Source organism: Eptatretus burgeri, chromosome 4 (genome assembly GCF_056783735.1).
Source record: "Eptatretus burgeri isolate ZD-2024b chromosome 4, Ebu_testis_v1, whole genome shotgun sequence".
In the NCBI taxonomy this organism is placed as follows: domain Eukaryota; kingdom Metazoa; phylum Chordata; class Myxini; order Myxiniformes; family Myxinidae; genus Eptatretus; species Eptatretus burgeri.
In genome coordinates, this window is record NC_140964.1 from 120,293,659 (window position 1) to 120,306,468 (window position 12,810).

General features: G+C 37.2%; 1 protein-coding gene across 1 annotated transcript in view; it reads right to left on the bottom strand.

The window, feature by feature from the left end:
* LOC147028994 (autism susceptibility gene 2 protein homolog) overlaps positions 1 to 12,810 on the bottom strand; it is a 493,807-nt gene that overhangs the window by 27,936 nt on the left and 453,061 nt on the right. Inside the window, exon 9 of the mRNA XM_085879897.1 lies at positions 477 to 542. Within this exon, the coding sequence (XP_085736023.1) occupies positions 477 to 542 (66 nt within the window). The remainder of the gene's footprint in view (positions 1 to 476; positions 543 to 12,810) is intronic.

The window sequence follows — 12,810 nt, forward strand, 5'->3', positions numbered from 1 at the left end:
ACATTCCCTGTCCCCCCTCTCCCCCAACCCACTTTCCGCAACAGAAACACCATCTACTTATTACACGTATGCAGCATCAGCCCAAACACCCACCCACTCCACCCTACCCCAAGTTCAAAATAATTTTATCTTCAAACGAATTTAAAGCAATGCAGACAATTCTTACAGTCCAGAAAAACAGTCACAGCTACAGGACCCCTAATAAATGCCAGGGTGGTTAGTGGGCAGGATGGCAACCAGCAAGCAGGCAGGAGGGCAAAGCAAAAATATCACAACTTCTTTGCCAGTTTAGAAAATAATATCTAGGTTTTTTTTAAAATATTTGTAAATCATTCATATATCTCCAAAACACAGGACTGTGTTTAAGCACAAACTTCAGGATTAATTAAAAGCCTGCTTTGCAAGACACAGCCACTGTGGTCCTGAGAGTAATCGACTTTGTTTACCATCTCTGGGCGAGAGAATGCGAAATTTACCCTGGGATCTTTTGGGAGCAGAGGGCCATGGATGGTGCGCCCTGTTACATCGACCGCACTCGAGTTCTGGGAAAGAATGGAGTGCAAAAATTAGCACAAGCAAGAGTGAGGAGAGATGCAGGATGCAGCATCACATGAGAACACAGACTATCACACTAGAAGTGTGCGAGTTGTCTTTCAATGTCCTTCATCAAAGCAAGCAAAAACATACTGAAGCCACATTACAAAGCACTAGTAAATGTCGGCGTGTTAACACCAACATGAAATCTTGCAAGTTTATAGGTTTGCCAGCACACAGATACTCAGATACTTCAAGATTAAGGTTCCTGTTAAAAACAACGCATTTGGTTGTCATAACTCAAGTCAGAACATGTTTTGTTTTTTTTAATTGAACTTGATTTTTGTCTTCAAACATTATTTCCTATCATTCTGTATTTTTCTCTTTCTCCACGTTTCCGACTTATGTAAAAGCCAGGAATGGTGATAAAGTTATTGGTTTGAATACATAAGCCGATGATTTATCGGATCTCGGAAGTCAGGCCCGTTTTTGTATTTTGGATCAGAGACCTTTATGAATGGCCTGGTTCTGCAAGTTAAGGGACAGTAGAATAGCTTAGTTGGTGACATGTTCGTGTCTGAGTTACCTGGTAAAGAATTTGTTCGTTTGTGACGTTTATTACCACGAAAAGTGCCATCCTGTTGCAATGTCTGCAGGGAAGTTGCTTCTCGAACTCCACGTTCCTTTGGATGAGGCTGCAAATCCGGCTATCCGTGTGCATACAGGTTGTGAAAATAAAATAAATACACCATCATCGAAAGAGAGGAGGACATTGTGCCGGTGAACCTGGCGAAATTATCTGCCTTGGTGATAAAATGACATATATAATAAAAGAAATTAAAAAAATAAATATATATATATATTTATATACATATATTGGGTCGTCAATCTCGTCGAAAAAATAATCTCAAAAAAATAATTTTTGAGATTTTTTTTTCTATCCCAATTATCAGTATTCCCATCGATATGTTTGTTGGGTAGTCGATCCAGTCGAAAAAAAATTTTTTTTTGATCTTTCCTCATCAGTATTTCCATCGATATGTTTGTCTGTCTGTCTGTATGTTGGGTAGTCGATACAGTCAAAAAAAAATTCAATTTCTTTTTTTTGAGATTTGTTCTATCCTTATTTATCAGTATTTCCGTCGATATGTTTGTTGGGGAGTCGATCCAGTCGAAAAAGAAAAAAAAATTCTTTTAAATTTTTGAACGAGCAACGGGACTTTGAAATTTTTTTAAATCATAAAAAAATTATTTTTTCTAAAATCAAAAATCGGGCCACGAGCGACTGTGGGCAGTACATTCAGCCATATTGTCAAAAATTTCCAGCCAGATCCTATGAAAACTGTCGGAGAAGATAGACTTTGAATGAACCCTGGTCGAAAACAATAAAAAAACGAAGTTCGTTATATCTCAGAGACTATGAGTCAGATATACATGAAACTGGTATGGTGGGTTCATGGTATATTCTAGTTATGTGTGAGAAAGAAACGTTGCTATGGACCCCTCCCTTGCCGAGCAACGGCCGAAAAAACTCTAAATGTGGGGGTATTTTAACGAAAAAACAATGCAGCATTAACCCTTGAAGCGAGAATCATGAATTTTCTTGTGCTTAATCCTCAGGTCATTCCCCCATCGAACGGGCCCATCACATCAGGTTCTATTGGGTTGGTGACTACCCATGTCCGCCTACCGGCTTGTCTGTCTGTCTGTCGGTCTGTCCCTCTTTTCGGTCCAGTGCTCCATTAATACAATGGCGATTTTGATGAAACTTGGTTGGTAGATTCATACCATGACCTAGTTGTGTGCAAATGAGAACCGTTGCTATGGACACCACCGTTGTCTAGCAACGGGACTTTGAAATTTTTTTAAAATCATAAAAAATTTTTTTTCTAAAATCAAAAATCGGGCCACGAGCGACTGTGGGCAGTACATTCAGCCATATTGTCAAAAATTTTCCAGCCGGATCCTATGAAAACTGTCGGAGAAGATAGACTTTGAATGAACCCGAGTCGAAAACAATAAAAAAATGAAGTTCGTTATATCTCAGAGACAATGAGTCAGATATACATGAAACTGGGATGGTAGGTTCATAGTATGTCCAAGTTACGTGTGAAAAAGAGCCGTTGCTCTTGACCCCTCCGTTGCCTAGCAACGGCCAATAAACCTCTAAATATGGGGGTATTTTAACGAAAAAACAATCTGCAGCATTAACCCTTGAAGCAAGAATCATGAATTTTCTTGTGCATAATCCTCAGGTCATTCCCCATCGAACGGGCCCATCGCGTCAAGTTCGATTGGGTAGTCGACTACCCATGTCCGCCTACCAGCTTGTCTGTTGGGTAGTCGATCTCGTTGAAATTTTTTTTTTTGAGATTTGTTCGACATTTAATTATCAGCATTTAAAATGTCGATATTATCAGCATTTAAAATGGCGATTTCAGTAAATACAATGGCGATTTCGATGAAACTTGGTTGGGAGGTTCATACCATGACCTAGTTGTGTGAAAATGATAACCGTTGCTACGGACACCACCGTTGTCAAGCAAAGTGGCTTTGAAATTTTTTGTCTGTCTGTTGGGTAGTCGATCTCGTCGAAATTTTTTTTTTTGAGATTTGTTCTACCCATATTATCAGTATTTAAAATGGTGATTTCAGTTAATACAATGGTGATTTCGATGAAACTTGGTTGGTAGGTTCATACCATGACCAAGTTGTGTGCAAATGAGAACCGTTGCTATTGAAACCACCGTTGCCGAGCAGAGGGACTTTGAAATTTTTGCAAAATCATAAAAAATTAATTTTTTCGAAAATCAATCATGAATTTTCTTGTGCTTAATCCTCAGGTCATTCCCCCATCAAAAGGGCCCATTGCGTCAGGCTCTTTTGGGTAGTCGACTACCCATGTCCGCCTACCGGCTTTTATTGTCTGTCTGTTTGCTGGGTAGTCGATCCAGTCGAAAAAAACAAAATCGGGAAAAAAAGTTGTTAGAAATTTTTTTTTGATCTACCCTTATTATCAGTATTTCCTTTGATATGTCTGTCTGTTTGTCTGTTGGGTAGTCGATCCAGTCGAAAAAAAGAATTCTAAAAAGTTATTTTTTCGAAAAAATTTTTTTTTTCATCGACCCTCATTATCAGTATTCCCGTCGATATGTTCGTCTGTTGGGAAGTCGATCCAGTCAAAAAAAACAAAATCGGGAAAAAAAACTTTTTTGAAATTTTTTTTTTGATCTACCCTTATTATCAGTATTTCCGTCGATATGTCCGTCTGTCTGTCTGTTTGTTGGGTAGATGATCCAGTCGAAAAAAAAAAAAATTATTTTCGAAAAAATTTTTTTTTTTCATCGACAGTTATTATCAGTATTCCCGTCGATATGTTTATCTGTTGGGTAGTCGATCTCGTCGAAAATTTTTTTTTTCAAAAATTTCTTTTTTGAAATTTGTTCTACCCTTATTATCAGTATTTCCGTCGATATGTTTTTCTGTCTGTCTGTTGGGGAGTCGATCCAGTCGAAAAAAAATTTTTTTTTGATCTACCCTTATTATCAGTATTTCCGTAGATATGTTTGTTGGGTAGTTGATCCAGTCGAACGATCGAGTCGAAAAAAAAAAAATTCAAAAATTTTTTTTGAAACTTGTTCAACCCTGATTCACAGTATTTCTGTCGATATGTTTGTTGGGTAGTCGATCTCGTCGAAAAATTTTTTTGAAGTTTGTTCTACCCTTATTATCAGTATTTCCGTCGATATCTTTGTCTGTCTGTCTGTCCCTCTGTTTGGTTCATTGCTCCGTAAATACAATGGCGATTTCGATGAAACTTGGTTGGTAGGTTCATTCGATGACCGAGTTGTGTGCAAATGAGAACCGTTGCTATGGACGCCACTGTTGCCGAGCAACGGGACTCTGAAATTTTTGAAAAATCATAAAAAATTTATTTTTTCGAAAATCACAAATCGGGCCATGAGGGAGTGTGGGCAGCACATTCATCCATATCATCAAAATTCGCAGCCGGATCCGATGAAAACTATCGGAGAAGATAGACTTTGAATGAACCCTGGTCGAAAACAATAAAAAAACGAAGTTCGTTCTATCTCAGAGACGATGAGTCAGACATACATGAAACGGGTATGGTAGCTTCATGGTATGTTCGAGTTATGTGTGAGAAAAAAACATTGCTATGGACCCCTCCATTGCCTAGCAACGGCTGGAAAACCTCTAAATGTGGGGGTATTTTAACGAAAAAACAATCTGCAGCATTAACCCTTGAAGCTGGAATCATGAATTTTCTTGTGCTTAATCCTCAGGTCATTCCCCCATCAAAAGGGCCCATCGCGTCAGGTTCTTTTGGGTAGTCGACTACCCATGTCCGCCTCCCGGCTTGTTTGTCTGTCTGTCTGTCTGTCTGTTGGGTAGTCGATCCAGTCGAAAAAAAAGAATTCCAAAAATTTATTTTTTCGAAATTTTTTTTTTTTCATCGACCCTTATTATCAGTATTCCCGTCGATATGTTTGTCTGTTGAGAAGTCGATCCAGTCAAAAAAAACAAAATCGGGGAAAAAAAATTTTTAGAAATTTTTTTTTTGATCTTCCCTTATTATCAGTATTTCCGTCGATATGTCCATCTGTCTCTCTGTTTGTTGGGTCGATGATCCAGTCGACAAAAAAAAATTATTTTCGAAAAAAATTTTTTTTTCATCGACACTTATTATCAGTATTCCCGTCGATATGTTTATCTGTTGGGTAGTCGATCTCGTCGAAAAAAAAAAAATTTCAAAAATTTTTTTTTTGAAATTTGTTCTACCCTTATTATCAGTATTTCCGTCGATATGTTTTTCTGTCTGTCTGTTGGGTAGTCGATCCAGTCGAAAAAAAAATCGGAAAAAAAAATTGAGAATTTTTTTTTGATCTGCCCTTATTTTCAGTATTCCCTCGATATGTCTGTCTGTCTGTCTGTTGGGTAGTCGATCCAGTCGAAAAAAAGAATTCGAAAAAAATTTATTTTCGAAAATTTTTTTTTTTTCATCGACTCTTATTATCAGTGTTCCTGTCGATATGTTTGTCTGTTGGGTTGTTGATCTCGTCGAAAAAAAAAATTAAAACTTTTTTTTTTGAAATTTGTTCTACGCTCATTATCAGTATTTCCGTCAATATGTTTGTTGGGTAGTCGATCCAGTCGAACGATCAAGTCGAAAAAAAAAAATTCAAAAAACTTTTTTGAAATTTGTTCTACCCTGATTAACAGTATTTCCGTCGATATGTTTGTTGGGTCGTCGATCTCGTCGAAAAAAGAAATTTGAAGTTTGTTCTACCCTTATTATCCATATTTCCGTCGATATGTTTGGCTGTTTGTCTGTCTGTCCCTCTGTTCGCTCCATTGCTCCGTTAAAACAATGGCTATTTCGATGAAACTTGGTTGGTAGGTTCATACCATGACCGAGTTGTGTGCAAATGAGAACCGTTGCTATGGACACCACCGTTGCCAACAACGGGACTTTGAAATTTTTGAAAAATCATAAAAAGTTTATTTTTTCGAAAATCAAAAATCGGGCCATGATCGACTGTGGGCAGTACATTCAGACATATTGTCAAAAAATTCCAGCCGGATCCTATAAAACCTGTCGGAGAAGATAGACTTTGAATTAACCCTGGTCGAAAACAATAAAAAAACGAAGTTCGTTATATCTCAGAGACTATGAGTCAGATATACATGAAACTGGAATGGTAGGTTCATGGTATGTCCTAGTTATGGGTGAGAAAGAACCGTTGCTATGGACCCCTCCGTTGTCTAGCAACGGCCGAAAAACTTCGAAATGTGGGGGTATTTTCACGATAAAACAATCTGCAGCATTTACCCTTGAAGCGAGAATCATGATTATTCTTGTGCTTAATCCTCAGGTCATTCCCCATCGAATGGGCCCATCACGTCAGGTTTTATTGGGTAATCGACGACCCATGTCCACCAACCGGCTTGTTTGTCTGTCTGTCTGTCTGGCTGTTGGGGAGTCGATCGAGTCGAAAAAAAAAAAATTCGAAAAAGAAAATTTTTGAAAATTTTTTTTAATCTACCCTTATTATCAGTATGTGGGTCGATATGTCCGTCTGTCTGTTGGGTAGTCGATCCAGTCGAAAAAAAATTTTTCTCGAAAATTTTTTTTTTCATCGACCCTTATTATCAGTATTCCCGTCGATATGTCTGTCTGTTGAGGAGTCGATCTCGACAGAAAAAAAGTAAAAATATATATTTTTTAACTTCTACCCTTATCAGAATTTCCGTCGATATGTTGGGTCGTCGATGTCGTCGAAATAAAAAATTAAAAAAATTTTTTTTTGAAATTTGTTCTACCCTTATAATCAGTATTTCCGTCGATATGTTTGTCTGCCTGTCTGTTGGGTAGTCGATCCAGTCGAAAAAATTTTTTTTTTTGATCTCCCCTTCTTATCAGTATTTCTGTCGATATGTTTGTTGGGAAGTCGATCCAGTCGAACAATCAAGTCGAAAAAAAAAATTCAAAAAGTTTTCTTTGAAATTTGTTCTACCCTGATTAACAGTATTTCCGTCGATATGTTTGTTGGGTAGTCGATCTCGACGAAAAAAAAAAATTATTGACCCTTATTATCCGTATTCCCGTCGATGTTTGTCTGTTGGGGAGTCGATCTCGACGTTAAAAAAAAAAAAAAAATTTTAAAATTTGTTCTACCCTTATTATCAGTATTTCCATCGATATGTTTGTCTGTCTGTCTGTTGGGTAGTCGATCCAGTCGAAAATTTTTTTTTTTGATCTCCCCTTCTTATCAGTATTTCTGTCGATATGTTTGTTGGGAAGTCGATCCAGTCGAACGATCAAGTCGAAAAAAAAAATTCAAATAGTTTTCTTTGAAATTTGTTCTACCCTGATTAACAGTATTTCCGTCGATATGTTTGCTGGGTAGTCGATCTGGTCGAAAAAAAAAAGTATTTTTTCATCGAGCCTTATATCCGTATTCCTGTCGATATGTTTGTCTGTTGGGGAGTCGATCTCGACGAAAAAAAAAAATTAAATTTGTTCTACCTTTATTATCAGTATTTCCATCGATATGTTGGGTCGTCGATGTCGTCGAAAAAAAAAAAATTTCCAAAATTTTTTTTTTGAAATATGTTCTGCCCTCTTTATCAGTATTTCCGTCGATATGTTTGTCTGTCAGTTTGTTGGGGATTTGATCCAGTCGAAAAAAAAAAATTCAAAAATATATTTATTTGAAATTTGTTCTACCCTGATTAACAGTATTTCCGTCGATGTGTTTGTTGGGTCATCGATCTCGTCGAAAAAAAAAACTTGAAATTTGTTCTACCCTCATTATCAATATTTCCGTCGATATGTTTGTCTGTCTGTCTGTCTGTCTGTCCCTCTGTTCGGTCCATTGCTCCGTTAAAAAAATGGCTATTTCGATGAAACTTGGTTGGTAGGTTCATACCATGACCGAGTTGTGTGCAAATGAGAACCGTTGCTATGGACACCACCGTTGCCAACAACGGGACTTTGAAATTTTTGAAAAATCATAAAAAGTTTATTTTTTCGAAAATCAAAAATCGGGCCATGATCGACTGTGGGCAGAACATTCAGCCATGTTATCAAAATTCCCAGCCGGATCCTGTAAAACCTGTCGGAGAAGAGAGACTTTGAATGAACCCTGGTCGAAAACAATAAAAAAACGAAGTTCGTTATATCTCAGAGACTATGAGTCAGATATACATGAAACTGGAATGGTATTGTTGTTGTTGGGATTCCCCAACAATTGTTGGGATTCCCCCATCGAACAGGCCCATCGCGACAGGTTCTATTGGGTAGTCGACTACCCATGTCCGCCTCCCGGCTTGTTTGTCTGTCTGTCTGTCTGTTGGGTAGTCGATCCAGTTGAAAAAAACAAAATCGGGAAAAAAACTTGTTAGAATTTTTTTTTTATCTACCCTTATTATCAGTATTTCCGTCGATATGTCTGTCTGTCTGTCTGTCTGTTGGATAGTCGATCCAGTCGAAAAAAAGAATTCTAAAAATTTATTTTTTCGAAAATTTATTTTTTCATCGACCCTAATTATCAGTATTCCCGTCGATATGTTTGTCTGTTGGGAAGTCGATCCAGTCAAAAAAAAAAATCGGGGAAAAAAAACTTTTTAGAAATATTTTTTTGATCTACCCTTATTATCAGTATTTCCGTCGATATGTCTGTCTGTCTGTCTGTTTGTTGGGTCGACGATCCAGTTGAAAAAAATTTTTTGAAAAAAATTTATTATCGAAATTTTTTTTTTCATCGACACTTATTATTATTATCAGTATTCCTGTCGATATGTTTGTCTGTTGGGTAGTCGATCTCGTCGAAAAAAAAAATTTTCAAAATTTTTTTTTTTGAAATTTGTTCTACCCTTATTATCAGTATTTCCGTCGATATGTTTTTCTGTCTGTCTGTTGGGTAGTCGATCCAGTCGAAAAAATAAATTTTGATCTACCCTTCTTATCAGTATTTCCGTCGACATGTTTGTTGGGTAGTCGATCTCGACGAAAATTTTTATTTTGAAGTTTGTTCTACCCTTATCAGTATTTCCGTCGATATCTTTGTCTGTCTGTCTGTCCCTCTGTTTGGTTCATTGCTCCGTAAATACAATGGCGATTTCGATGAAACTTGGTTGGTAGGTTCATTCGATGACCGAGTTGTGTGCAAATGAGAACCGTTGCTATGGACGCCACTGTTGCCAAGCAACGGGACTCTGAAATTTTTGAAAAATCATAAAAAATTAATTTTTTCGAAAATCACAAATCGGGCCATGAGCGAATGTGGGCAGCACATTCATCCATATCGTCCAAATTCCTAGCCGGATCCGATGAAAACTATCGGAGAAGATAGACTTTGAATGAACCCTGGTCAAAAACAATAAAAAAAACGAAGTTCGTTATATCTCAGAGACTATGAGTCAGACATACATGAAACTGGTATGGTAGCTTCATGGCATGTCCGAGTTATGTGTGAGAAAAAACCATTGCTATGGACCCTCCATTGCCGAGCAACGGCCGGAAAACCTCTAAATGTGGGGGTATTTTAACGAAAAAACAATCTGCAGCATGAACCCTTGAAGCTGGAATAATGAATTTTCTTGTGCTTAATCCTCAGGTCATTCCCCCATCAAACGGGCCCATCGCGTCAGGTTCTATTGGGTAGTCGACTACCCATGTCCGCCTCCTGGCTTGTTTGTCTGTCTGTCTGTCTGTTGGGTAGTCGATCCAGTCGAAAAAAGCAAAATCGGAAAAAAACTTAAAAATTTTTTTTTTTTTAATCGACCCTTATTATCAGTATTTCCGTCGATATGTCTGTCTGTCTGTTGGGTAGTCGATCCAGTCAAAAAAAAAGAATTCGAAAAATTAATTTTTTCATCGACCCTTATTTTCAGTATTCCCGACGATATGTTTGTCGGTTGGGGAGTCGATCTCGACGAAAAAAAAAAAAAATTTTTTTTTTAACTTCTCCCCTTATCAGTATTTCTGTCGATATGTTTGTCTGTTGGGAAGTTGATCCAGTCAAAAAAAACAAAATCGGAAAATTTTTTTTGGAATTTTTATTTTATCTACCCTTATTTTCAGTATTTCCATCGATATGTCTGTCTATCTGTCTGTTGGGTTGTCGATCTCGTCGAAAAAAAAAAAAATTCAAATTTTTTTTTTGAAATTTGTTCTCCCCTTATCAAAATTTCCGTCGATATGTTGGGTGGTCGATGTCGTCGAAAAAAAAAATATTTACAAAAGTTTTTTTTGAAATATGTTCTACCCTTATTATCAGTATTTCCGTCGATATGTTTGTCTGTCTGTCTGTCTGTTGGGTAGTCGATCCATTCGAAAAATTTTTTTTTGATCTATCCTTCTTTGCAGTATTTCCGTCGATATGTTTGTTGGGTAGTCGATCCTGTCCAACGATCCAGTCGAAAAAGAAAATTCAAAAAAATTTTTTTTTTAAATTTGTTCCACGCTGATTCGCAGTATTTCCGTCGATATGTTTGTTGGGTAGTTGATCTCGTCGAAAAAAAAACTTTCAAAATTTTTTTTTTTGAAATTTGTTCTTCCCTTATTATCAGTATTTCCGTCGATATGTTTGCTGTTTGTCTGTCTGTCCCTCTGTTCGGTCCTGTGCTCCGTTAATACAATGGCGATTTCGATGAAACTTGCTTGGTGGGTTCATACCATGACCGAGTTGTGTGCAAATGAGAACCGTTGCTATGTACACCACCGTTGCCGAGCAACGAGACTTTGAAATTTTAGAAAAATCATAAAAAAATAACTTTTTCGAAAATAAAAAAATCGGGCCATGAGCGACTGTGGGCAGTACATTCAGCCATATTGTCAAAAATTTACAGCCGGATCTTCTGAAAAATATCGGAGAAGATAGACTTTGAATGAACCCTTGTCGATAACAATAAAAAAACGAAGTTCGTTATGTCTCGGAGACTATGAGTCAGATATACATGAAAGTGGTATGTCCTAGTTATGTGTGAGAAAGAACCGTTGCTATGGGCCCTCCGTTGCCTAGCAACGGCCGAAAAACCTCGAAATGTGGGTGTATTTTAACGAAAAAACAATTTGCAGCATTAACCCTTGAAGCTGGAATCATGAATTTTCTTGTGCTTAATCCTCAGGTCATTCCCCTTTGGACGGGCCCATCGCGTCAGGTTCTATTGGGTACTGGGTTGTCGACTAATCATGTCCACCTTCCGGCTTCTCTGTATGTATGTCTTTTCGGTCCAGTGCTCCGTTAATACAATGACGATTTCAATGAAACATGGTTGGTAGGTTCATACCATGACCTAGTTGTGTACAAATGAGAACCGTTGCTATGGACCCATCCATTGCCTAGCAACAGAACTTCTGAAATTTTCAAAAAAAATCTCAAAAATTAATTTTTTTCGAAAATCAAAATTCGTCCCCACGAGCAACTGTGGGCAGTACATTCAGACATATTGTCAAAAATTTCCAGCCGGATCCTATGAAAACTGTCGGAGAAGATAGACTTTGAATGAAACCTGGTCGAAAACAATAAAAAAACGAAGTTCGTTGTATCTCAGAGACTATGAGTCAGATATACGTGAAACTGGTGTGGTATGTTCTGGTATGTCCTAATTATGTGTGAGAAAGAACCGTTGCTATGGACGCTTTTGTTGGCTAGTAACGGCTGAAAAACGACTAAATTCGACTTGATCGACTACCCATGTCCGCCGACCGGCTTGTTTGAGTGTCTGTCTTTTGCCATTTTTCTCTGAGATGGCCAAACAGATTTTCATCAACCTTTCAGAGATTCATCAGTGAGTTCCAGGGAGTGTTTTACGCAAAACAAATATTGTTGTTGAGAAATTTGAAAAAAAGTTGGATCTTTTTTTTTTTAAATCGCTCACTCGTGCTTACGTCTTTGTGGGTATGTGAAAGGTAATATTAAATGATCCCTGACACCCATTCCTGAGTGGTTGTCGGGAAGTGTTTCATGCCCCCACAATAAAGAGAAGGAAAAAAAAACGTGGTTTCTTTAAAATGCCAACAGGATTGATTAGACCAACACCGGGAAAAGTCAGGTACCCCTGATGATAACATGTAAGATAAATTGATAAAGTTTATGTGGTATGGATGCGACATCAGTGTGACAGGTCAAATGATCTCCTCCTATATTCTGAAAATTATGTATATATATATATATATATATATATATATATATATATATATATATATATATATATATATATATATATATATATATATATATATATATATATATATATATATATATATATATATATATATACAGTATATACCCCCATATAAAATTAAGACAATAAAAGAGTGAGTCTCATCATACTAAAATATGGCAATTTGGTGTCTGTCTGTCTTCTGTCTGACCATGATACATTCGGTCGTTACTTATCTAATGTCATTCAAACTTGACAGAAGGATTAAGGGTCACACGATGGAGGTTGTGGAAACTTAATTTGCCCCTTTCACCAAGAAGGTTTTCAGACTTTGGAAAAATCCGTATTATGGTGTATTTCTGTTTTGAGACAGCAAACCGTGGTGGTTTTCCAAAGCTTTAAAAGCGGATATTGGAAATCTGATTCCATATTTGATGGTTGGAACTCATGGCCTCAATAATTACGTCAAAATCGAGAGCGAAATCGGATTTTATTTTTTTTCGGAACAATCTATGTTTTTTTTTCCTAACCCCAATTAAACAATAGGCTTTGCGAAACTTGAGGTAAAATGGCTCCCGACAGAAT